Genomic DNA, 26,358 nt, shown 5'->3' with positions numbered 1-26,358 from the left:
TTCACAAACTCCTAGCTCCCTGTGCTCTAATCTAACATTAAAATGTTAGTAAAAAGTAAATGTGCATTAATGTATAGATATGTCTAAGATCAAAATCACATTAAATTAATTTGTGTAACTATAAAAACTGAAATTTCTTTTTTTAAAAATTCAGTTATTTTGCTTTCAATATATTCTTGAAATGTTTCAAACCCGAGTGCCTGGTACGTATTTTTGGTCAGTCTGGGGATCAAGATAAGCATTCACAAAAATTGCTTTTTCTAAATAGGAATTGGAATTACAGGCTTCTTTTGTAAATCGTACAAGTTCCCTTTTAACCAATCCATGTCGAAAAGGGTCCATATTCAAAATACGAATCTGCTGAAGTGATGAACTTCTGTTGCTCTTTATATATTCAGTTACAGTTTCCACCAATGCTTTGGCAAGGTACATTGCAACATCATTAGAAGCTCCTGGAATAAATCAATAAACTTAATTAGGTTATCAGAGATTACAGAGCTCACTTCCATGAATGTTGTCAACTCCAAGGTTGATGGCAAAAAGGTATGTATACATATCATCATAACTATGTATATAGTTCACTGTTAATACCAAGGAGCAGAGGAGAAGATTTTGAAAGAAGTAATGTAATTTCCCTACATAATCAATAGAGTCCCAACTTAACACCAGAACCCCGGACACCGGGGCCATGAAATTCAAAACTTTGGAAAAGGCAACCTTTTTCAACATTACTATATACTTGGTTAGTTTATTTAAAGCCAAGGAGCAGAGAAGAAGATTTTAAAAGAGCTAATGTATTTTCACTTTGTAATCGATAGAGCCCCACCCTAACCTCAGAACTCCCAACACCCAGGGACCATGAAATTCACAGTTTTGGAAGAGGCATCCTTCCTTATTATAACTTTGTGCATAGTTCACTGGTTTAACCCCCTTTCCCGCAGTCATGCATTTTAACGCATATACCATTTCCTATTTCTAACGCAAAATCACACATATACCGTTTCCCCGCAATCACGCATTTTCACGCATTTTGATAAGTTCATTTAATCTTTAATTTAATGCCAATTTCCTTCTATTTTATACTTGCAAAAATCTCATCAAAGAAGAAAAGTCATTTTGTATTAAAATATAGCGTCATAATATTATTTACGCTAAACTTTAGAGAAACGTGTACCACGCTAAAAGGTGCTCGCGGGGAAGTGGTAAATTTCTATTTCTATGACGTGAACATTTAGTGTATGTTGTATAACAGTTCAGTAAGTTGTTAAGAGTTAATACCCAGGAGCAGAGAAGATTTTCAAAGAATTTATGCATTTTCACTTTTAATAGAGCCCCACCATAACAAGAGAACCCCTGACCCAGGGGCCATGAAATTCATAATTTTAGAAGAGACAGCCTTATTCAACATAACTGTGTCTTTGGTTTGTGTATTAGATACACAGAAGCAGAGAAGAATTTCAGAGAAATAATGCATTTTCACATTTAATCTATATAGCCTTGCCCTTAAATTGATCATAGCTTTTGAAATAGAACAGATAAGGCTTTCCTAGTACACATTGTACATATATATTACCAGTGACAGACCTTTCTATAATTTTTTGACCCTGTGACCTTGTAGTTTGACCTACTTTTAAAAATGTAGTTTCCTTATACCTTTGATTGACTTACCTTCATATTTGTCATGTGTATTACCTGTGACAAGATGTGTCTGAGCAAGCTATGATTTTTAATACCCTTTGACCTACAATTTTGACTTAATCTTCAAAAACTTTGGTGATTACTTTTGAACGACATATGATAGGGTGTTCATATTTGAAACAATATGCCATACAATGACATCTCACCTGCTAACATGCCAAAAGCATATGAATGCTATCAATTCTTTGAGTTTTTGTAATAAGTGATAACAGGTGTGCCCAGGGGCCACATCGCTCATCTGAGCAAATCGGCTAGGAAAAAGCAGAATTCAGATCAGAGTTAAAAAGTTTACTGGGGTGGGAGGGGGGAGGGAGGGGCTTGAATTTTAATTTTACTTGAGAATGCCTTCATATCAATACAGCATATGACTTTGCTATTCTTGATAAAAAGACATTTTTTAAACATTTTCTTTATATATATTACTTTGTAATAATTTGAAATTGATTCCCCATTGTTTCCCTCCCTACCCCAAAGGGCCATGATTTGAAGAAATTTAAATCTTCAATACATTAGGATGCTTACATGTCAATATCACTAAACATAGCTTTTCTGTTCTTGGGATTTTTCATTTATTTTTCTATGTAAAACTTTGATCCATCATTATGGCCCCATTCTACCCTTGAGGGTTATGATTTGATGGTCCACACATATAACAATTTTGGAAAAGGCACCCTTGCTTATCAAAAATGTTTGATTAATATCAAGGAGCAGATTTCAAACAATAATTCATTTTCAGTATATAAGTAGACCCCCCTCTATGGTACCCCTGACCCAGGGGCCTTAAAATTCACAATTCAGGCAGAATGGTCCTTGCTCATCATAGCTATATCTTAGGTAGCTCATCTGCTAAATACCCAGGATTGCTGCAGAGAAGAAAATTTTCAAAGATTTAATGTATTTTCACTATATAATCAATAGAGCCCCGCCTTAACACCAGAACCCCTGACCTTGTGGCCATAAAATTCGCAATTTTGAAAGAGGCATTCTTACTCATCATTACTATATACATAGTTAGTTTGTTTAATACTCAGGAGCAGATAAGAGCATTTTCAAAGAATTAAAGTATTTTCATTATACATTGTTATATATAATCAATAGAGACCTGCCCTAACACCAGAACCCCTGACCCTTGGGCCATAAAATTTATTTTGGAAGAGGCATTCTTCCTCATCATTATAACCCCCGCTTGAAAAGCGGGAGGGTATATAGTTATCGTTAATTCCGTCCGTCTGTACGTCTGTCCGTCCGTCCGTCTGTTACGCTTTGGGGTACCCATCTCTTATCCGCAACTCCTCTCATACCACTGAATAAAATTTGATGCAACTTTCACAGAATCTTTATTATATATTGCCATTGTGCACCTCCTATTTTACTTTTTGATCCGACACATATTTTGGGTTTCCCGGCCAGAGGAAAACATGGACTTTTTCACCAGTTATTACCACATTGGAGGCGGGGGGTATCATTTAGTGAGCTCATCGCTCACAGTACCTCTAGTTACTATATACTTAGGTTATTTAATGCCCAGGAGAAGAGGATATTTTCAAAGATTTAATGTATTTTCACTATATAATCAATTCGTCCTCATCATAACTATCCGCCCGTCCGTCTGTTACGCTTTAGGGTACCCATCTCTTATCCGCAACTCTTCTCATACCACTGAATGAAATTTGATGAAACTTTCACAGAATCTTTATTACATGTTGCCATTGTGCACCTCCTATTTTACGTTTTGATCCGACACATATTTTGGGTTTCACGGCCACAGCAAAACATGGACTTTGCCATTATAACTATGTGGAGGCGGGGGGTATCATTTAGTGAGCTCATCGCTCACAGTACCTCTAGTTTAATATCCAGGAGCAGAGAAGATTTTTCATGAAACAATGCATTTACACTATTATCAATAGAGCCCCGCCAAAGCACTAGAACCCCTGACCCTAGGGCCAATCATTTCCCAGTTTGGTAGAGGACTCAATGGTCAATACATTCATGCTAACAGTTTGACTGCTTGATGTCCAGGAGTAAAAAAAGAAGAATTTTAAATTAATTGTAGTGGTTTTGGCCCCACCCCTCAGGCCCCAGGGGGATGGGGACCATGAAAATCAAAATTTTTGTTTCCCATCATCTATAGATGCTTAATGCCAAATTTGGTGGAAAATAGTTGAGAGAAGAAGCTAAAAATGTTCAAAAGTTTACGACCAATTGACGACTAACGACGTACGACGACTGACGAAAACAGATAGCAATAGGTCACCTAAGTGACTCAGGTGACCTAAAAATGTAATCAATTTTTCACTTAATCATAATTATCTCCCTTTTTAAGAGAGTGTGACCCTTCATTTGAACAAAGAACTATATGCGGTATTAACCAACATTTGCCCAATCAAACTTTGATGGAGTAATATTTAATTAAGTCCTTAAACAGGGGAGTATATGCTGACTTCAAAGCACTGAATAATTTCATAAGTAATGACGTCATATGTACGTAATGACGTCACAAATATGACGTAATTTCAGTTTTTTATGAATTTTGCAGAAAAATGTACATATTTCGTCGATATTTTAAATAAAAGTCACCGAGCGCATGTGTGTTCAGGATAAATATTTTGATATAATGTGTAGAATGATAATATCAATGAAATATGTCAATATTGTTCCTGAACACACATGCGCTCTATAAATTTTAAAGCTTAAATTGTTGAAATTTTGTCCATTTTGTCCTCTTTCTGAAAAAGGATATAAAATCGGACTAGTTTGTGACGTCATAAAAACAGAAATTGTGAATACACTGCTCTGGAACTATAATATTTTCTGTTAACTTATATTTCTCGTATAATTTATTGAATTCAGCACATTTCAGGAAGTTTTCAAAATTTGACTTTTGTGGGGGCAAACATATGCAATATACCGCATATAGTTCTTTGAATCCCCTTTACCTAAGGATACTTTGTGGCAAGTTTGGTTTTAATTGGCCCAGAGGTTCTTGAGAAGAAGATAAAAATGTAAAAAAAAAAAAAAAAAAAAAAAAACAGTCTGAAAGGTCAAGTCTATACTGATCTTTATCTTGAATTGCACTCTTACTCAGATCATGGATGAAGATCTCCATTTACCAGGACAGGTACACTACCTTATAAGGAACGCAATTTTCAATACGTAATGATGTTTTTGTCACATCAGTTCTCAAATCATCAATTGAATGATTCCCAAAGCATGCCAGTTTACTAGTACGTGTTGAAGATTCAATAGTGACATATAGTTTCCGTCTATTAACTGAATAATATTTACTTCGAAACCGAAAAACAATGGAGCTTCCTTTTCGCTTTTTAATGCAAAAATTGAAAGATTAAATTCCAAAGACAATGCTCCATTCTCACATTAATAAATGTGGTTGTATTTAAGATGATTAATAGTTGCTTCAAATACCCTACAAACGCTTTGATGTTTGCATGTATATAAAACATTTTGATAATAATTTAATATTGATGGGTTAAATAATAATTGCACACCTTAATGTTATTGCTGTCTAACACTATATGTACACATATATCACAGAGAAAAACTCTAAATGCTTCATTGACACGACAGCACCTACGTTTCTTTGAACCCTTGTTTAGGCCTAAGTATTTTTGTGCATTATGTAAGGAATGACTCTAAAGGCCGGTATACACGGTAAGATTTGTATTATAAGATTTGTATTATAATACAAAATCTTACTGTGTATACACTCTTAATACAGTGTATCATAAGATTTTTCGAATCTTATAAAACTGTATTAAGAATAGAGCAATGCTCTATTTTCTAATACAAGTCTTAGCTTACCTATCACTTTCAACCAATGAACTGTAATGACACTTGGGGTCATCCTATTTTTATCATTACTAAAAAAAAGCACATGGTAAATAAAAATGATAGACTTTACAAGTAAAGACATCGAAAAACTCGAGGCTTAATGGGAAGGGGAAAAGGACTTGTGGAATATATAAAGCAGTGCATAGTACGATGATAGACACTGCTATCAGCCTCATTCCTCATTTTTATTACTTTGACAGAGAGAGAAATATGGCGGGGGAAACACGTTCGAGTACATAGTTTATTTACAATCTTATAAGATATGTATTAGCGTGAGTACAGGAAAATATTATAATACAAAAGTATCATAATACTTGCATTATACTACAAATCTCATCGTGTATACCGGCCTTAATTCTTGGCCAAATTATTCAATATAACCTTAAAAAGCTTGTGTGAGTCAAGCCAGGTTTAAGCGTAAACTGACCCAAACCAGGTTATGCTCGAATAATTTGGCCAAGAATTAGAGTTATTCCTTGTAATTTAATTTTAAAATAAACTAGAGGTACTGTGAGCAATGAGCTAACTAAATGATACCCCCCGCCTCCCATATGAATATAATGGCAGTGTCCATGTTTTGCTCTGGAAAATCAAAAATATATGTCAGATCAAAAAGTAAAATAGGAGGTGCACAATGGCAATATGTAATTAAGAATCTGTGAAAATTTCAGTAAATTTCCTTCAGTGGTATGAGAGAAGTTACGGATAAGAGGTGGGTACCCCAAAGCGTAACAGACGGACGTATGGATGGACGGAAATACCTATTACTATATACTCTCCCACTTTTCAAGCGGGGGGTATAACAACTGTGGATGTAAAATTGTCTTGCCTATTATGAGTTCAAATTTGCCACTCAATAATACAACTGTAGCAATAGAAGTGATGGGAAACAATGGGAGGTAATAACTGATACATAAACTTAGCAGCCATGATGTTCATTTCAATGAGGTAAGATCGAGCTACTTTTGAAGTAAAAGGCAACTTATTAAACCTAGAATTTTTCATGAATCCCAAGAACTGGAAATGAGGGGACTGCATGGATACAGATGATTCAGCTGGTTGTCAAGGGGATGTGTCCCCATTCCAAACCAGATTGTACAGAATAATTGTGTTCCTTTTTTGGAAATCAACCGATGTGAGGCTAGAATACAAACAAAATGAAAGAAAAAGTTAGCAAGTTCACATACCAAATGCTCCCCCAAAACTCGAAGTGCTAAATTCCCGGAAAAAAATAAAGGAATTGGAATCTCGCGGTAATATGCACATCTACATATTGTTTCCTAAATGTCTGCAAAGTTTTATGAAATTCTGTGCAGTGGTTTATGAGGAGTTGCGCTGACAAACTGTTCATCACTATATTCAAGATAGGCCAAAAATCTAAGTTAAAACGTGCGGAAATTCCAAGAAAAAATAGAGGAATCAGAATTTACTGGTAATATGCACATCTACACATTGTGTCCTAAACGTCTGCAAGGTTTGATGAAATTCTGTGCAGCGGTTTATGAGGAGTTGTGCTGATAAAAAAAACAGGACTGACAGACTGACTGACACTCTGACTGGCTGACGGACAGGTCAAAAGCATAATCCCTCACATAACAAGTTGCCTGGGGTATAATTTAATTATTAGTTGATATATGGCTTTATAAAGCAAAAAAGAATTGAAAATGAGTTTCCAAGGGACAATTTATGTTGCCCTTTATTTTCAACACAACTGATTACTAGTACCGTAGCCCATAATGCATTGCGACTCATTCATAATTAACATGCAAATTTATGCTGACATCAAAAAATCTAGTGGTCCCGACCTGTTTACTTTGGAAAAAGTCTTTAAGCAATTAAAGGGTCAAGGTCAGATTATTCTGTTTATGTGCCCTACTAATATATTCACTTACTGAACCATTTCTTGCAAGGTCATTTCAGATGGGCATCATTGATAATATATTATAAGTACGTAGATTAGGTAGTTATAGATTAGAAGGCTGGGAATTTATGAAATGAAATAAAACTAGTACTTACGTCCTAAAAATAGCTTCATTGCAATGCTTTTCTCTTCTTTTGATGAAGATAATGCCTGTGAAATGCAGTCTTTATACACTGAAACTTCGTTTTGAGTCCAGGGCTTCTTTTTGCAGTCTGGCATTATAATATGAAAGATAGTTTTGTAGTCGCAAACTGCTTGGCATTTACATGTAACTGCTGAACCAGGTGGTTTGTTTTTAGACATAAGTTTTTTCCTGTTATTAGAGAAAACATTTCCCCCTAAATCAATGACTGCTTTGACGAGTTTTCCTTGTCCCAACAAGAATGGATCTTCCAACACAACCAAACCATCTACAGACTTCTCTTTTAGGACATCTCTTTGAGCTATAATAACACTGCACCCTTTTGATATACGGAATGTGTACTCTTCTGATTTAGGCCAAAATGAATACCAAGGTAGAGGTGTTTTGAATGTCATCTCAACCAGCGACATGAACTCATCATTGTTTGAAATGAAGAAGATGTGTTTCAAATTGCTTGCTGCTGACTTCATGAATAATTCACATCCCATTCTATAGCCAGTTGCACATAATATGTGTGGTATTCCTGATTGTCCTAAAAAAAATAACATTTTAAAGAAAAAAGTTATATCCTTGTTTTCATTTAAATAATGAATCCTTAATTTTCTTATTAAAGTTTTAAAAAAGAGTGTTTTTTTTCACTTTTTTAAAATTGCATTTTGAAATTTGATTAAATCTCATTAAAACTTACTCAACTTTGTATGGTTTAAATCTATGACTTTACAAATCGAAGTACTGACAAAAGTGGGAAACGCAAAGTAAGGAAATCAACAGAGTTAAGGTTATCTGATCCTCAGCCAGGAAGGATAACTCCAAAAAATGATGTTTAATTTGAAATGCATTAAAATGAAGCTTGAAAATGAAATTTTTTCGTGCAACAATTTTTATTTTATTCATCATTATAAGATTCAAGGTTTTTGGAAGTCTTTGAAAAGGTCTAATAAAAGTTGACATTTGTACCCTATACAAGGAAAAAAATTAATACAGTTTTAGAGGAATAAGATTTTCTCGATCTAGCCTTAGATACCAATGTTTATTGGCATGATATGAAATGAGAAGTAATTTGTGGTGTCTTGCAATGATAGCAAAAGTCTTTTTACACTATGTATTATAAAATACATGACGGAAATAGAAGACAAACAAGAGGCTCATGGGCCACCTCGCTAACCTGAGAAGCTTTGACCATTCTGTTCTTTACCAAATTTCCCCTTTTAATACATATTGCGACCTCACCCTACCCCACTGATCATAATTTAGACATTCTGAAATCTGTACTACCCCAGGATGCTTCCATGTGCACATAAGTTTCAGCTTTCTGGTCCAGTGGTTCTTGAGAAGAAGATTTTCAAAGATTTTTCCTATATATTTCTATGTAAATATTTGGTTCCCCATTGTGGCCCCGCCCTACCCCCGGGGGTCATGATTTGAACAATTTAGAATATACACTACCCCAGGATGCTTTCACATAAGTTTCAGCTTTTCTGGTCCAGTGGTTCTTGAGAAGAAGATATTTTAATGACCCGACCCTATTTTTGTCTTTTCTTGATTATCTCCCCTTGTGATGGGACTTGGCCCTTTATTTTAACAATTTTAATTTACCTTCATACAAGGATGCTTTGTACCATGTTTGGTCAAAATTGACCCAGTGGTTCTTGAGTTGAAGTTGAAAATGTGAAAAGTTTACAGACGGACAGACAGACGGACGGTCGACGGACGGACGACGGACAAAATGTGATTAGAAAAGCTCACTTGAGCCTTCGGCTCAGATGAGCTAAAAATACCAAATTAGTTTAAAAATCATGACAATTTCTCTGAATGCTGGATACCTATCGTTTTTAACCTAAAAATATATTTGTTGATCAATGTGCAATTACAAAATGCATTGCCAATATTCCAATTCGCTTTTTCTGAAGAAATAATGGAGACTTGACAGTTTTTAATATGATTTACTTTAATCTTTTACTTTAAAGAAATACTGTGGATAAATTGACATAACTTTGTGGATTCAGAGATACTTTAATAAGTATTTTTGATTACTTAACTGCTAATTTTATAACTCTGAGGATTGGACTACCTTAATTTAAAAAATAAAATGCTTTTTTTGGTTGTTACATGTACTAGTTGTATGGAAATTAATGACATGTCGAAGCTGTTGCAGAAAAAATACATAACCACCATAATCCATGTGAATTCCTGTACTAACACCCAAAGAAAGACATTTTATTGTTGATATTTATACCAGTCTGTATATAAATAAATCATTTCAAGTGACTGTGCTGGGCATCTCATCAAAAACAGGCTTGTAAAACTATTCTGAGAGGATTTGGAATTTATTTTACTGGTCATAATTGTATACACTTTTAGAAAATTACAAGTTTCATAAGAATTAATTCTAATTATTCTATTAAAATAAATAATCATTTTTGGCCCATAATGAACATAACAATGTGTTTGAGCTTTCAAGCTTTACACGCATGCGTAGTTTTCATAAACAAAACAGCATGGTAAGAAAGGAGAGCCCAGTAGGCCTGCAACATTGACAAAGTCTACCAAAAAAGAAACTTAAAATAAAAGGCTTGAAAAGAAACTTTCCTAATTAAAAAAAAACAAGGGATGTTTGTAAAACACTTAATATGCCCCCATCCCCCAAATTGGAATTTTTCCAAGTTCAAGGGGCATAACTTTGATAGAAATGGTGCGATTTTACCAAAAACAAAACTTTATCTAGATAAATCTGTATACTAAATTTAATTTCAATATGTGCGACCTCTGCAAAGCAAATGAACGGAAACTGCAAATAACTGGAATACTTCCATATCCAAGGGGAATAACTCTGACAAAAATGGTGCGATCAAACCCAAATAAGAAAATCGAACTGAAACTGCAAATACGTGGAATTCCTCCATGTCCAAGAGGCAAAACTCTGTCAAAAATGGCACGATCGTACCCAAAACAGAACTTAACTTAGATAGTCATCTGATAAATCTGTATACCGAATTTCATTTCAGTATGTGCAACGGTTGTGAGGAAAATGAATGGAAACTAAATGGACCGACAGACCGACCGACAGAAAGTAGCAAAGCAATATGCCCTCCCTTCTTCGATGTGGAGTCTCAGAAACACTCACGCAGGGCTCGAAAAGGTTCTACTCTACAGGTTTGTTGGTACAAGCTATCATTTCTCGTATCTCTGTGGCTTTAAAAGAAAAAAAATTCAATGTAAACGCAACATAAAAATGCAACTACAGTATGACATATAGTAGTGCAAATTGTAATAGAACTGCAGAAAAATATTTTGTTTGACATTTTGCCAAGATAATGATTTGGTGGATTTTACTTTCCTGGATTCCAACATTTGTAAAACATTTGTATTTAATTCTGTTAAATTCGCCTAAATGCATGCTAAAATGTTAGGTATTATTAATTTTTCGAAGAGTTGTAATATTTTGCTTTTGAAAATTGCTGTGTACGCACGTGTCATTTTAGAATCCATGTGGTACAAATAGACAGATACAAGTTGTACGACCTTTGATTTTGTTGAAAAGTTGGATTTAAAAATATTAATTATCGTATTATTTAAGGAATGAAGCTTATTTCAACTTTTGTTATACGATATAACATAACTTGGGACAGTTTACGCTTTTTTATAAACCGCTTGAAATAAGCTTCATTCCTTATAATTTAATTTTAATGTAGACAATGAGACAATCTTTTTATTTTTTCCTTCGAAAAAAGGCATATTTTAAAAGTTAACGTCAAGCGGAATAATACGTTTTTGACGTAACTCATTGTGACGTAGGCAAATTATGTTATACAAAATGGATAAAACCGTCAAACCAATCAAATGACGTGTTATACAACTAAAATTAAATTATTGATATGTAAATCATAGTATGTTTCACTGATGGAGCAGCCATTGATATGTACAGGTGATTTGCCTAATGTTGTTCATGAATAGGCCATAGCATTACAAAGCTAATCCAAAACAAGCTGGTCTCTCATCTAGAAAATGTGAGACAGATCCAGCATCCAAAGTTACCGTCTGATAGTGTTCATCCCATTGGCAAATATTTAAAGAAGAAGGTACAGTTTCAATACAAATTAAGCCTAATATTTTTCTAAAATATGAAAGTGATATAACAAATTAAAATTCATTCCTTCTAATCCATTGGAATTCCATGCAGTAAGAAAAAAGAAATCGTTTTTCTCATATGCGCAGCACTGTTAAGGCTAGAAAATGGGGGCGGGGCCTAATTTATACGGGAAAAGTTAACTGTGACGTCACACCAAAAAATATGACTTTTATGCATTCCTCATATTACTCGAAAATGAAATATTTTTCAACTTTAAACTGTATTAGCATAATAAACAGCAATAAAACTTACCAATGCATTAAAAAATGTCGCTAGTTAAATCCCATACAGCTGGTTTTAAACAAATCACTGATCTCGATGAACTTGTCAATCATGACGTCATTTTGGTAAAAATGACGTATTTCATGTACTGTGAAAGGCAGATTTCGGAATTTTTTAACAATGAAAAATGCGTTTTATCATAAAACAGAATATTATTTACAGGTTTTTAATAGGCTAATTATACCAATGTATATCCTTTGTTAAGTGCGATTATTCATCAACTATCGAGATAATGTATTTAAATAATTCTGTCGTGTTGTAATGCTCAGGTTACGTATATTTTACATCGAGGTGCCTCATAAAATCGCTTTTTCCCAAGGGCATACTCTAAATAAATATTTACCATTTTTTGAATATAGATAAATGATATGTTCCTTAACTTGAAAAGTGCTGCTGCTTTCTTTAAATCGAAAGCATGACTTCATAAGTACACAAAATATTTGGTAAAAGTCAAACATATTTCGACATCAGCCTATTTACTTGAAATTATAACTATCAAAACGCGAATTCTATTCAAAGCAGCAGCACTTTCCAGAAAGTACAAAGTATGCAGAAACAATTAATAGTTTGAATTTTTAATTTCAACTAGGGTATGCCCTTGCGATATTGAAATTTGTAATTGACCTACATTCCGTGTACCTACTATACATTCATCACGTGACTGTCTATCGATTGGACCAAACTCCATACAGTACAGAGTAGGTTATACTATGCTATTCCCATAAGTATTTAAGTTCTGTGATAATAGAACAGCTGAATAAAAATAAATTCAGTTTTAAAAACAATTCCCGTTTTTGCACTTCTATTTTCTGTTGATTTCTCATAGTAAGCCTTAACAGTGCTGCGTGACCTTCTAAATGCTTATTTTGACGTCATTACTTGTGCATTTTCCAGTATTTTATTAAAAAGTTGCAGAAGACATCAATTTTCAGTGGAATTTTCTTTCAGAAAACATACTCTGCCACCGTCGCCCAGAGATATTTTGAGAGATGTGATTTTTCAAAGCAGTTTACATAATATATACAAAAATTGAACTGGGCGACGGTGGCAGACATTATTTTCTAAAAAGAAAATAAGCACAGAAATGAGTCATTTTGAAGCTTTTCTGCATTAAACTTAGAAATGTACCAAATTAATGACGTCATAGTTCCAGGGCGGTACTACTTCATGTCATATTTTTTAATGATTTATCATATTCATCTACTCAACTATTGTTAAAGCCAATTTCATAACTTTTTAAGAGCATTAATTTTTTAGGGCACAATGAAGCCCAAACCGTACCTTCTTCTTACATAATTATGTATTCTGCATATAAAGTGTGTGCACATTTACGTCTTACACTTTAAAAAAATCAGTAAATCAAAATTTCACATTTGAAAAAAATATACCTGATCCAATAGCTGGAATCGCTATGGATTTCATTTTCTGTCCATCGGCCATAATTAAACTATTTCTCACCGCATACTGAATATGATTCAACGCTTCCTGAACTTGAGTTTCACGATTTATAAAATCTTTCCATGGTTTGATATTTGTATGAATAATGGATTTGTAATTCATATGACCTGCACCAGTTCGAGCACATTCAGCTGGCTGCAGTTTGCTTTTGGTTTTCATCAATTCATTGCATTCCTTTTGAACATCATTTCCAGCCATTTTCAGAACAGCTGCAGTGACCCCCCCTTTGGAATCCAACTTAAGATATTCATTTGTTGGATTTACAAAGCAGTCAGCTCTCCCCCCTGATAAAATATCTCTGTATACAATATATACACACATGTCTTTATTTTTGTACACTGGTGTATCTATTGAAATGTTCACTGCAGGTGCAGGATTTTGTGTTTCTACTTTGGAATTAGAATGATGGCTGGTATTGTTGTCCTTCCCCTTTCTGTATGACCTTCCATGTCTTCTAGCCTGTGTGCCCTCTTGGGGAGATGTAAGCATTTTTTCTACCTTTGATTTGCAGTCTGTTAGATCTTCTGAGGATATCAAATGCAACATATTCTCATGCAAAAGAAATAAAACACCTGGAAACATTGTCTCTATGTTTTTCTCATTAGATTTGAAAACATTTATCATTTTTTGATCGATGTTCAGTTTCTCATCATTCATACTCCTTATTTTTTTAAGTGCTTTTTTATAATGTTCTACTTTATCAATATTGCCCACTATTTCCCTGTAATTATCTTTTTCAAGGAACATTGACCATTTTTCGTATATCTTGTGGAATGAGTTGTGACCTCTGCAAAATCTTATATTCCAATTCAAACATAAAAACTCTTGATTTTGGTCTTATTGTTTGATCCATTCGCTCACTTAGTTGTGTGCTTCCTGCAGAACATGGTATTTGAGGAACATTTTGGATGCTTAAAGTAGCACCCTTTTTTAAAAAACTTGAAGCATGATCACCTATATTTTCGTTCTGGGGTTTCATTTCCCACTCTTTGTTTGACGTATTTTCTTTTTGGATTTTAGGATCAACTTTAATGCTTCCTGGAGTGTTATCCTTATGTAATGAACTTAAAAAGGGATCAGTTGATTTTTTCTCTTGTGGTTCCAATTCAGAGTTTGTTTTTTTCTTGCTACAGAGATCATTCTGTACCTGGACATCTCTCTGCAGGATATCTTTCTTCATTTCTCCTGAACCTTCCTTATTCCATTCAAATTCTTTTCCCGATTTATACGTTTTTTGTTGTTGACATGCATTTCTAATGAGTTCTCTTGCAACTTGCATCTCCAGTAAAGTTCCTTCAAGTACTAGACTTCCATTTTGATTAGATATCGCAACAGCACTGTTTTCAGCTATGTCCTTAGAATCCAACCCCGTTTTATGAAACTGCACTAAAGCAGTTTTGGAAACTGTTGCATTCACACATGTTACAGCCTAGAAAATAAACTAGAACTTAATGAAATGATAACAAAGTATGCATTATTATTTGTCATCAAATAAGCTAATCTGAACAATCTAAATCTTACAATAAATTGAAGATATTGTAATGTGAATCGATCAATCAAGTTGTTTTGTGTTAGGTCATGACATAAACCAGAAGTCTCTGTCCAGACTGAAGCGGTACTAGTTTGCACTTACAGAAAAAGAAGAGAAAAGTAGCAGTTGGGACTTGAAACCTTACAACAGCAATAAATAGAATAATTATGCTTGATTGAGCTCTTTTTGTGGCAAGATATTGCAATAAGACTACAGCTGTAGGAATAGCTTTTAATAAGCTTTTACAGTATTTTCAATTTTAGTAATCATGCCAACACTGTTCATTTAATTCAAAAACCGATACACAGAAACATGAATCTTATTGTAGTTTCCTTGTGTGCCAAGTTATATTGAAATCAGACCAAACCTGTAGGAGGAGGAGCATTTTGAAAGTATTTCACAGAAATTTCTATTTTTAGTAACCATGGCAACATCTTTCATTAAAATCAAAAACCGATATACAGAATTTTTTACCTTAGTGAAGTCTACTTGTGTTCCAAGTAATATCAAAATCAGACCAAAACTGTATAGATTAATAAGGATGGTTTCAGAAGGGCAGACTTTTGAACATTCTAGAAATTTATTATTTGCATCATTTGCAATGAAATAAGAAAAAATATATACCAATCCAGGCATCCATTTTTTGTTTGTATCATCTGTCCTTAACGAAACGAGGGAGAATATAATATGTATTTATTTACAGAAGACTTTTTTAACCTTCAGTGATTATTTTGCCATCAATGTTTGGAAAATCTTTGCACAATGACTTCTAGCCTTACCGAAAATATCGCCTTCCTGCAAATATTTGCTGCAATTCTGCAGCAAACATTGCTGCAAACTTGCAGCAGACATTGCTGCAAGCTTGCGGCAATGTATCTTAAGAAAGCTTGACATTCTATACAAAGCCTTGGTGTTTGCTGCAAGTTTGCGGCAAGTCTGCAGCAAGCTTGCAGCAAACGTTTTACCATGCAAATGAGGTTTGCTGCAAGTCTGCAGCAAACACTGGATTTTTCATATATGGAAACATTGCTGCAAGCTTGTGGCAAACATTGCTGCTAACTTGCAACAAACAATTTCCTTATGGTTTTGGCACAGACCTGTATACAAGCAGCAAGTTCACAGAAAGCTTCCTGACCTAAATCTGTTAATTTTAGAGAAAATCCTCCACACGTTTCTGAAATGATGCAATTTTATGAAGTTTTGATAGGCTCTCTTTATGTTTCTAGACAAAGTTTCCATACTTTTATAAATCCAAGTGCATTATAGCTTTTTTATATGACAGAACATTAAGACCTTTACATATATTTTTGATTAAATATTACCATGATTACAGTTACAAATTCATTTGAAAACATTTGGGTCCATTAATACATTTAAGAAGTATACATATGTGATATTAAAATGAGGACTGAATTCATAATTAATAGATTTATATTTATCATAGCAGTTACACCAGTTACTTAAACAATTGCTTTAAGATTTTTTTTACATCAAAATAAAACAACATCAGAACTTACCAATTAGATATCACGGATGCCAATGAACACCTACATCCATAGTTTTGCACTGTTGATTATTCAAAACGGTATATATTTCTAACAAAATACTGAAACATGTACAACTTCAATTCATACATTTCAAAATGGCCAGCTCTGTGTTGACCCAGTACAATCTGCATTTCATTGGCTGATTTGACTTGTTTACTGTTCTTGTGAACTTCCTGCAAACATTCAAATCATGCAATGTTTCCTGCGAACTTGCTGCGAACATTATATTGGCGTGTATGTTCCTTGCAATGTTCCTGCAAACATTTTGTGTTCCTGCGAATTTGCTGCAAGCTTGCAGCAATTGCTGCAATGTTTGCCACAAGATCGCAGCTAGCGGCAATCATCTGCAAACAAGAAAATTTTCTTCCTGCGAACAATTTTGTTTGCTGCAAGCTTGCACCAGACTTGCTGCAGGCCTGCAGCAAACATATCAGTTTGGTTATCTAGCTAGCTCTGAAATCATCTTTTAATCTTTTAACTCTTCCAAGGACCTTGGTAGCAATTCAAGAGATCTTGAAAGGATTTTTAATACTATGTCGCTCTTTTGCAAATGAAACACAGATCTCCTTTGATTTCTTTGTCTCAAATTCCTGAAATTCAATCAAGGAAATTTTTGGAATTTCTTGACATTTTAGCTCTGAAAGGGCTTTTTCAAAGGGGTTCACATTTTTCTGTGTTCCACTTATCCTTTTTTGACCTGCGTTAAGTTAAAAAAATATTCACATTGGCAATTCTGCATCTAGAAACAGTTCTCTCAGTGCCTTTTCTTCGTGTATGTTTAAGTTATTGAATACTTCTTTGCTAAGCCTGTGTCTGGTGTGGAATCCGTTTGCAGGCTGATCCCAATTCTGTGTAGAGGGGTTTGGTGCTTCATACTCTTCACCTGCCAACTCTTTCATAATTTCATTCCCATTTATAATCATAACCAAGCTTCCCTTCACTTCACATGCACCAGTGCTATGGTAAGACAAAGATAAGCCAGTCTTTTTTCTAAAATCCTCTATTGTTACCCCGTTCCTGTGTAGTATGGTTATGGTTTCAGGAAGTAGCGTTCCTCTTATCTGTAATTTTAACATTTTCTATTGGTTGTTTAGTTAGTAGACATAAAATGCATGCGATTATGGAATAATCCATCATCATTCTTCATTCCATAAATAAGTATTTCTCTAAGTATGTTTTCGTTAATTTTAGATGAAGGGACTTTTCATCACTTTTCTGGTTGTTGTGATGATAAGTTTTACTTTCATTTTTTTTTTCATCTCTCAAGTCAGTAAAACAGTGGAAATGTTGGACTTTTTTAGTATAGATTTATACAGGAACATTTTTAAAAAGAAATAGCAATATATCAACAAGAGGTCCATGGGCAACGCAACATAGCACATTGACAAGGAGAAAGCAGAAATCAGTTAAGTATTGAAAAGTTTACCGTGGGTGCACACGCAAAGGATGAGATGACATAACTGCTATCTGGGTCCTTTTTCCACGACGAATTATATTTAATCTACAACGATGTTGATAGTTTTCAAATATGAGTGAATAAATTCACGCCTTTTAAATAGTTTTAATTGTTCAAACACAATTTATTTATAAGGAATACTGCATTTGCTTTGATTTTTTAGACCCTATCAAAGCTAAATTCGACCAGGTTTGTGAGAATATGTTCTTTTATGGCAAAAGAATGGGCGGGTATTAGTACAATAGAGCTATGCGTGTCCGAGAAGACCTCATATGGCTATTGTTATTATTTCGCACATAGTCATCGTCCAATTTGATGACAGAACAACAAAACATGCTGGTTTACTACGTTTACATTTTATCACAGACACGTGGTTTAGACCAATTTACCTGTTATCTTTTTCTACATTTCAAACTTTTATAATTGTCAGGCAAGGCTGTTTATACTTAATAATACGCATGTATTTTCAGCTCTACGGTTTTTAGGACAAGAAATGCACATGAAACTTGTATTCACTGATACTGGGGAATACGTCTAGACCTAGCGAATTGCTCACCAAACACGCAACAAAACTTTAAACTAATGTATAATTATCATTTGTTTGTAACTGTATATAAAATTTACTGTGATCTCGGAAATTGTACATATGTAGATCCGTGTCTAAGCTGTGGCTCAAATGCATAAAAAATTATCGGAAAGCAGTAAAATTTCAAGCATGTTTCCATAGTGGAAACATGTACTCACTCGTAACGAATTTCATTTAGCTGATTGGTCAGTTAGAAAGTATCACCAGTGCCTCGATTAGCATATAAATTTATTCTTACTCAGAAAATCTAGTTCTGTCGATCTGTTCATAATGGGAAAGGCCAGCTAGATTTTACAATTTTTAAAAAAAAAATAGCATGTGAGCGCAGTTTGGAACAATTTTCTCCTTTCACATATAGGTAGATTTCAATAAAATACTGAAGTACAGTGACCAGCCGAAGGAGAAAATTGAACCTACCTGCGCTCGTGTATTTTAAGGGCTTCAAAGAGTGGGACGGGGTTAAAATGCAATGGGAATTGGATGTAACCATGATACCCCTACCCTAATGAAAGATTTATATCTTTCAAATCCCGTTTCTATTTTTGTTGAAAATAGTATTCTATAAAGGTCCACATATCAGTGATTAATTACATACAAAAAATTGAGTAAAATGTAGACGTTTAATTTTTTTGTCCATTTACCAAGTCACCTCATCCTTTACACTACCTCAGAATGCCGTCAAAACATTTTACTAATTATGGATTCGCTGTTATTGAGCAAAAGAATTTTAAAAGATTTTTCCCTTATGTATTCCTATGTACAAATCTGATCCCTCATTATGGCCCCAGTCCACCCAACATTAATTCGAACAAATGTGAATCTACACGACCTGAGGATGCTTCTTTAATAATGTGATTAATCATTGTTTTACTGATCTTCAGCAGCAGATAATTCCAAGATGTTTCATATATGTATATTTTTATACATGTAAAACTTTGACCCTCTGCTGTGCCCCCAGTTAGTAAAATCAAAACTATCTGCTTATTATGATATAATGCATAAATTGATTTTCTTATCTTTCTAAAATATCTTTAATTCACTTTATTTTTATATATTTACAGCTTTATAATAAAAAAAATGGAGTGCCAGAAGTGTCATTAATTATTTAATAAATTATTAATTAAACCTACTGGCAGGTTAACCTCACAGACATCCAGGGGTCAAATGTCAATGTGTTGTGAATTTTCAATCTATTACATTAATAACTCCATCCTGGGATTTGAACTTTTTTAATGTGGGAGGTGCAATTTACAATTCTAAGTTCCTTTGCTTATAACACCAAATGAGTGGATTTTTTGTAGAGACATTAAGGTAATCCGATCTTCATTCAGCTTATGAAAAGCAGAGATTGACCAATAAAAATGCTCACAAAAATGTCTCTGTCAATTCTCATTGTAACATGTTTTTTATCCACGATAATTCTCCAAACTTCAGCTTTAAAGTTAAGTGAAAATTAATAAATCTCAAATTAATGTTCAGGAAATGCGAATTAAAACACACACTGGGCATTTTCTAATTCAAATTTGACCAATTGCAACAAACACATTTTACAAATAACAAGAGGCCAACGGGCCTTAAAGGTCACCCAAGTATCACATAACAATTTTCCAACAATTAAATTTGATTCATGTTTTAAACCAGAGGTCATGAAATTTACAATTTTGAAAAAAAGCGTCATTTCTTATTATAACTATATACTTAGCATGCACACTTTGGTCACTTAATACCCAGAGGTAGATTAGAATAACATAGAGAATATCATAACCAGTTATATATCTCATCCCACAGGAACTACTGACCATGTTGCCACTATTTACAATTTTGAAAATTTTATCATAAATTTTATTTCATCATGAATTCTAATTATTACCAAAGAGCCAGATAAATATTATCGGTAAGCCAGATTTAGAGACAGATTAATACCAGATTTCAAAGCATTAATTTATTTTTAGACCATGTACCCCACCCCTCCAAGTGCCTCAGACCCAGGGGCCCTGAAATTAACAATTTTGTAAGGGACATCTTTCTTCACCATTAATATGTACTTACATGTAATACAGTAATACCCGGGAGCAAGGGAAAAGATTTTCAAAGAATTCATGCATTTTCACTTAATTAACATTAAATCCTGTCCTAACACAAAAAGCCCTGACCAAGGGGCGCTAAATCTCAAAGAGGCATCCTTCTTCATCATAACTCTGTACAAAGTTTATTGGTTTGATACCCATGCAGGAGCAGAGGAGAAGATTCTTACAGAATTGATGCATTTTCACTATATAATCAATAGAGCCCCACCTTAGCACTAGAAATCCCAACTCTGGGGCCATGAAATTCACAATTTTGAAAGAGGCAATCATATTCAACATAACTATGCACTTGGTTAGTTTATTTAGTGCCCAGGAACAGAGAAGAAGGATTTCATAGAGAAAAATACATACCCTTTTCCATATCACATCCTGTATGAGCCCGAGACACCAATATCAGCCAAAGGGCAGAAGGCCCGAGGGCTGATATTGGTCGAGGGCTGATACAGGATGTGATGTGGAAAAGGGTATGTTTTATTATGTTTCTAAAATACTTAGTAATAAAATACAGCACACATTAAGTTGAGAAGAAAATAAGTTAATAATCATGCACGGACTTCTTACATACATGAACATGATCTATTCTCTCATAGCATTTGGGTTTGTTTCTATTTCTATTTCAATGCACTTGATCCGTAATTTGAAAATGATCTATTATTTGTAAATTATATTATCCTTATAATTTTCAAAAAGTCAAAATTAAGAGAATATGAACCCACCAAAACATTGTGTATGATCACAAGTACTGTTTTTGTGGTTTAGTTTACTAGGGGCGTGAAATTGATCCGTATCAGCCCTGCAGGGCTGATAACCTATATCAGCCCCACAAATCCATATCAGCCCTGCAGGGCTGATACGGGTATTGTGACGTCAGCCATATCACATATGCAGAAAACTTGTATTTATTACTAAGTATGTAATAAAAAAGAAATAATGCATTTTCACTGTATAATCCCTAGCAGTAGAACCCCTGACCCTATAATCATGAATTTTAATAGAAGACTAAATGCTGATTACAATTATACCAACAGTCTGATTTCTTGATTTTCTGGAGTAAAGAAAGAAGATTTTTAAAGATTGCATTAATTTTAATGGTTTTTGCTCTACCCCGGCCCCCGGGGGCAGGGACGATGTAATTCTGGTTCCTTTCAATTTTGGTTCCTCTTCGACCATAGATACTACATGCATATGTTAAAATTGGTTGAAATTGGTTAAGCTGTTTCTGAGTAGAAGCTGAAAATGTTCGAATGTTAACATAAGATGTACGAAGAACGTCAACGACCTAAATATCATAGCTATCCCGGCTTTTGAAGAAATTACACAATTTTTATACATATAAGGTACTTAAAAAATTTCATACACTCTACAGTGCTCAGTATATAAAGATTTTCATATCATTGCAAAACAACATGAATCACTTCTAATTTCATACATGTATCATATTAATAAACATTGGTATCTACGGTTAGGTAAAAATGAACCTAATTCTCTTTAAATATGTAATTTTATGCCCTGTTCACACGGAGAGTTTAATTCAAATTAAACGTAAAGTTAATTAGCTTCGCTTAGCGTTCACATGTACAATTTTATGCGAATTAGTTAAATTCGAATTAATTTACTGCGCAATAAATTACTTCACATTAACTCCGTGTGAACGCTTAGCGAAGCTAATTAATAAAATTCCGACACATGCGTAATGGCAAAATTTAGTCAATTGTCACTTGTCGGTGGTCAGCTAGAGGTACTTGTGCTATTTTTGAGTGAAAAACTAAGGAAGGATATTGAGATAACGAAAAATCTCAAAGTCCATAAACAAATACAAAATAAGAGCAGAGCAAACACGGACCCCGGAAACATCAGAGATTGGATCAGGTCAATGGAGGAGTAAGCATCCCCTGCCGATCGGTCACACCCGCCGTGTGCTCCTTGTAATGATCAGGAAATAACAGAAAAAATCCGTCGTCACTTCAGTGTATAAATAATGGACTAACAATTGGTATGAAAAACGTCAGTCAGCATTTAACTCAGTGATAAATTGTATTTGCTGACAAGGTCATTGTATCGACCATAGAACCTACGAAATGATGACTTTAATATTTAAAATTTTGTTAATCATTAAAATGTGTATACAGATCCTTTGCCATTATGTCAAATGGATCTGCTTCTGCATAAGGTGACGTAATTTGCAAATGACGCAGCTGACACCGGGCTACAGAATAAAAATTTTATTTCGCATTAGTTTACTTCACATTAGCTATCGTGTAAACGCAATTTAATTCGCAATAGTTTGTTTCGCATTAGTTTACTTTGCATTAATTTACTGCGAATTAAACTCTCCGTGTGACCAGGGCATTAAATTACTTTTTATGGGGTAAAAATTTCGACGTTTTATGAAACCTTTATAAGAACTTTAAAGAAGCTTGAAGCACATTGAGAGGTATAAAATGAAAACCTTTGCATGAAAAGAAGTACAGTGTCCAAAACAGTCTTTGTAATGATCGATTTCTAATTATGTATATGTAGCTTGAGAAATTAAATTTTAAGCCTGAAATTACACGCTTACAGGGAATGTATGTGCCTTTTGATCAACGTTTACTGTTGTTGAAGTATGTTTACATGGTTTGCGAGTACAAAATGATAAAAACATGATAAAGAAATTCACTACCTCCTCAAATTGTACCTCGTCCTTCTGAACAGCCATGTCTATTGTTTTTCCTGTAATCATAATTATGTTTTTTGAATTAAGAATGAATGTATTTATTCTATAATATAACCATTATATATTCTATATTTTCTGGAAATTTCCTTAAATTAATTTTTTTAAATGTTTATTTCTTCACATAAAATAAAACATCGATATCTTTAAAATGTATTCTAACTTCCAGTCTGATGAAAATCAAAACCTTCACTTTTTGCATTGTTCACGCGGCAATCAAACTAAAAAGGAGACGGGTATTCTTTATATATAACGGTATATAAAGTTTAAAGTTATAACAACTAAAACCAAATAAAAAATCTACTGCATGAGATCCGATGATTTATTGAATGTCAAAAGATAATCAGGGTAATCTTTTTAAAAACATTATTTTAAAACAAATCCAATGCATGTTTCTCGGCTGTTTTTAAGAAAACTGTAGCTCTATATTAAAAACAAGAGGCCCATGGGCCACATCGCTCGCCCGAGCACTTTGGCAAGAAAAAGAAGAATTTAGTGTATTATTGAAAAGTTTAAACCCAAAAGAAGTCCCAACCATTTCTTAAAGGGGAGAGGGTATGCTTTGCACAAACTCTAATCTACACTACCCGAGAATTCTTCCATATAAATATGATCAATCATGGCTTTGTTAATTTCGTTAATAATTTTTAAAGAATTTTCCTATATATTTAAGGAATGACTCTAATTCTTGGCCATATTATCGAGTATAATCTGGTTTGGGTCCGCGAAGCGGATTATAAAACAGCGTAAACTGACCCAAACCAGATTATACTCTATAATATGGCCAAGAATTAGAGTCATTCCTTATAATTTAATTTTAAAATAATTAAACAACTTTGGATGTAAAATTGTGTTGCTTTTTACGAGTTCAAATTTACCGCGCAATAATACAACCGTAGTAACGGAAGTGATGTGAAGCGAGGGGAGGTAATAACTGATACATGGATCTAGCAGCCATGATGTGTGTTTACATGAGGTTAGATCGAGTAAGTGTTTGAAGTTAAAGATAGAGTTATTAAATCTTGAATTTTCCATGGACTCCGAGGACTGGAAATGAGGGGATTGCATGGATAAGATGATTAAGCTGGTCGTCAAGGGGGCGTGTCCCCATACCAAACCAGATTATACAAAATGTTTTGCGTTCCTTTTTGGAAATCAACCAATGAGAGGCGAGAATATAAACAAAATTAAATTATATCTGTATAAATACAGGTACGGGGTCAAGAGGTCATAGATGTGCGTATAGATAATCGTTTGATGTAATTTCTCAGTGACGTCATAAAGGGTAGACGCGCGTTCAGTGGATTACATACTTGCTGTTGGGTTTGAAAAATAATGCATTTTATACGTTAAAAGCCACAATGAGGCAAATATAAAGTATGAATAAGTCACAAATGTAAATATAAGTAATAAGGTATCATTTTAAAACATCTATCGGGCTATAAATACGGGTTGGTACGATATTAAATTCCATAAACTTTGGTCGGCCATTGTGGCCCCGCCCTACCCCCGGGGGCCATGATTTGAACAAACTTGAATCTACACTACTTAAGGATGCTTTCAAATAAATATGATCAATCATGGCTTTGCTACATGTATTCTTGAGAAGAAGATTTTTAAAGAATTTTTTTTATATACTTCTATGTAAAACTTTTGTCGGCCATTGTGGCCCGCCCAACCCCGGGGGTCATGATTTGAGCAACCTTGAATTTACATTACCTGAGGATGTTTCCCCATGAGTTTCGTCTTTCCTGGCACAGTGGTTCTTGAGAAGAAATTTTTTAAACATGCGACCAAATTTTCCCTATTTCGGAATTATCTCCCCCTTGAATGCGGGCGTGGCCCTTCATTTGAACAAACTTGAATTCCCTTCACCCAATGATGCTTTGTGGCAAGTTTGGTTGAAATTGGCCCAGTGGTTCTAAAGAAGAAGTCGAGAAAATGAAAAGTTTACAGACAGACAGACGGACAGCTAGGCCGCTAGACAGACGGACGCCGGAAAAAATGTGATCAGAAAAGCTCACTTGAGCCTTCGGCTCAGGTAAGCTAAAACAAAAGGCTCAAAAGCCACAGGGCCTTAATGGTCACCTGTGTGACACTGCAAATGATCAATAGATTGAAGTATAAAATAAATCAAAATAAGCTAATCAATAAAGCTATGCTTCTTAAAAGAAATGTAAAATAAGATGACCAGGGATCAGATATATAATTTAGTTCTCGGTAACAAAGTTGATCAGTTTATTTTCCTGCACTTGTCCCCATTTGTCACTTTCCCCATGCAGACTAATTAAAACAAACAAGCGACTGTCGACGACTTTTTAAGCAAAAATAGAATTCTTCGTTGTCTTGTCCGATTTTGACCCTTTCTTCGTCGACCAAATTTGTGTCAGTCGCTACAAATTATAATTTTTTCTGCGTCCGTGGCCGTTTCCTGTATTGAAGCAATCCGTCGAGCAACTTTCGATCATCGTCCGGCAATCGGCACACCATTTTTAAAGTCGTCGGTCTGTCGACGTTTGGGAATTAGGTCCCAAGACAGTCGATTCGCTGCCATTTGTGCGTACATACAACCAGTTGTACAAAGTAGGTATACATGTGTACATCTAAACTACATCACCAGTCAATGTCTGTTACATTTTGTTGCCATAATATTTGGCTCTTTATTAATTTTTTGCTTAAAAAATCACTTTAAACTATCATTTGGACTTTTGCCTAAAAACGAGGTACGACATAAACGTCATTCAGAATACGAGTATTGTATGCGTTTATAAGATTATCCCTGTTCCAAAGGAGAGGGAGGTTTTATAGTGTTTTACGTTTGTTTTTGCTTAAAAATGCTAAAGGACTCTATGGCTAAAAGTTATTAAATTGTTAAAGAATTGAAAGTATTAATGTTCTTCATGAATGTATTTGATAATTTAAAAAAGAGGGATAGTATTATTACATTTGCGAAGAT

The 26,358-nt window shown here is 34.3% G+C and overlaps 1 protein-coding gene across 1 annotated transcript; it reads right to left on the bottom strand.

Moving 5' to 3' along the window:
* Nucleotides 1-125: 125 nt before the first annotated feature.
* LOC134229217 (protein mono-ADP-ribosyltransferase PARP14-like) lies at nt 126-14,907 on the bottom strand. Its single transcript, XM_062710925.1, has 3 exons — nt 13,413-14,907; nt 7,567-8,145; nt 126-452 (listed from the first exon to the last, which is right to left on the bottom strand). The coding sequence occupies exons 1-3, from the start codon at nt 14,227-14,229 to the stop codon at nt 187-189; spliced, it is 1,662 nt and encodes a 553-aa protein (XP_062566909.1). The 5' UTR covers nt 14,230-14,907; the 3' UTR covers nt 126-186.
* Nucleotides 14,908-26,358: the final 11,451 nt, after the last annotated feature.

This window comes from Saccostrea cucullata, unplaced genomic scaffold (genome assembly GCF_032062105.1).
Source record: "Saccostrea cucullata isolate Sc308-1 unplaced genomic scaffold, CSIRO_AGI_Scuc_v1 ctg4966, whole genome shotgun sequence".
Lineage (NCBI taxonomy): Eukaryota > Metazoa > Mollusca > Bivalvia > Ostreida > Ostreidae > Saccostrea > Saccostrea cuccullata.
Note: the sequence above shows the minus strand (reverse complement) of the source record. Positions and strands in the feature narration are given on the sequence as shown.

Coding starts and splice junctions, on each gene's coding strand:
- LOC134229217 (XM_062710925.1), bottom strand. CDS start 14,229: ATGTTCCTTGAAAAAGATAATTACAGGGAAATAGTGGGCAATATTGAT. Junction 8,146..13,412: donor GATTCCAGCTATTGGATCAG/GTATATTTTTTT, acceptor TATTTTTTTTAG/GACAATCAGGAATACCACAC. Junction 453..7,566: donor AATGAAGCTATTTTTAGGAC/GTAAGTACTAGT, acceptor GATTTATTCCAG/GAGCTTCTAATGATGTTGCA.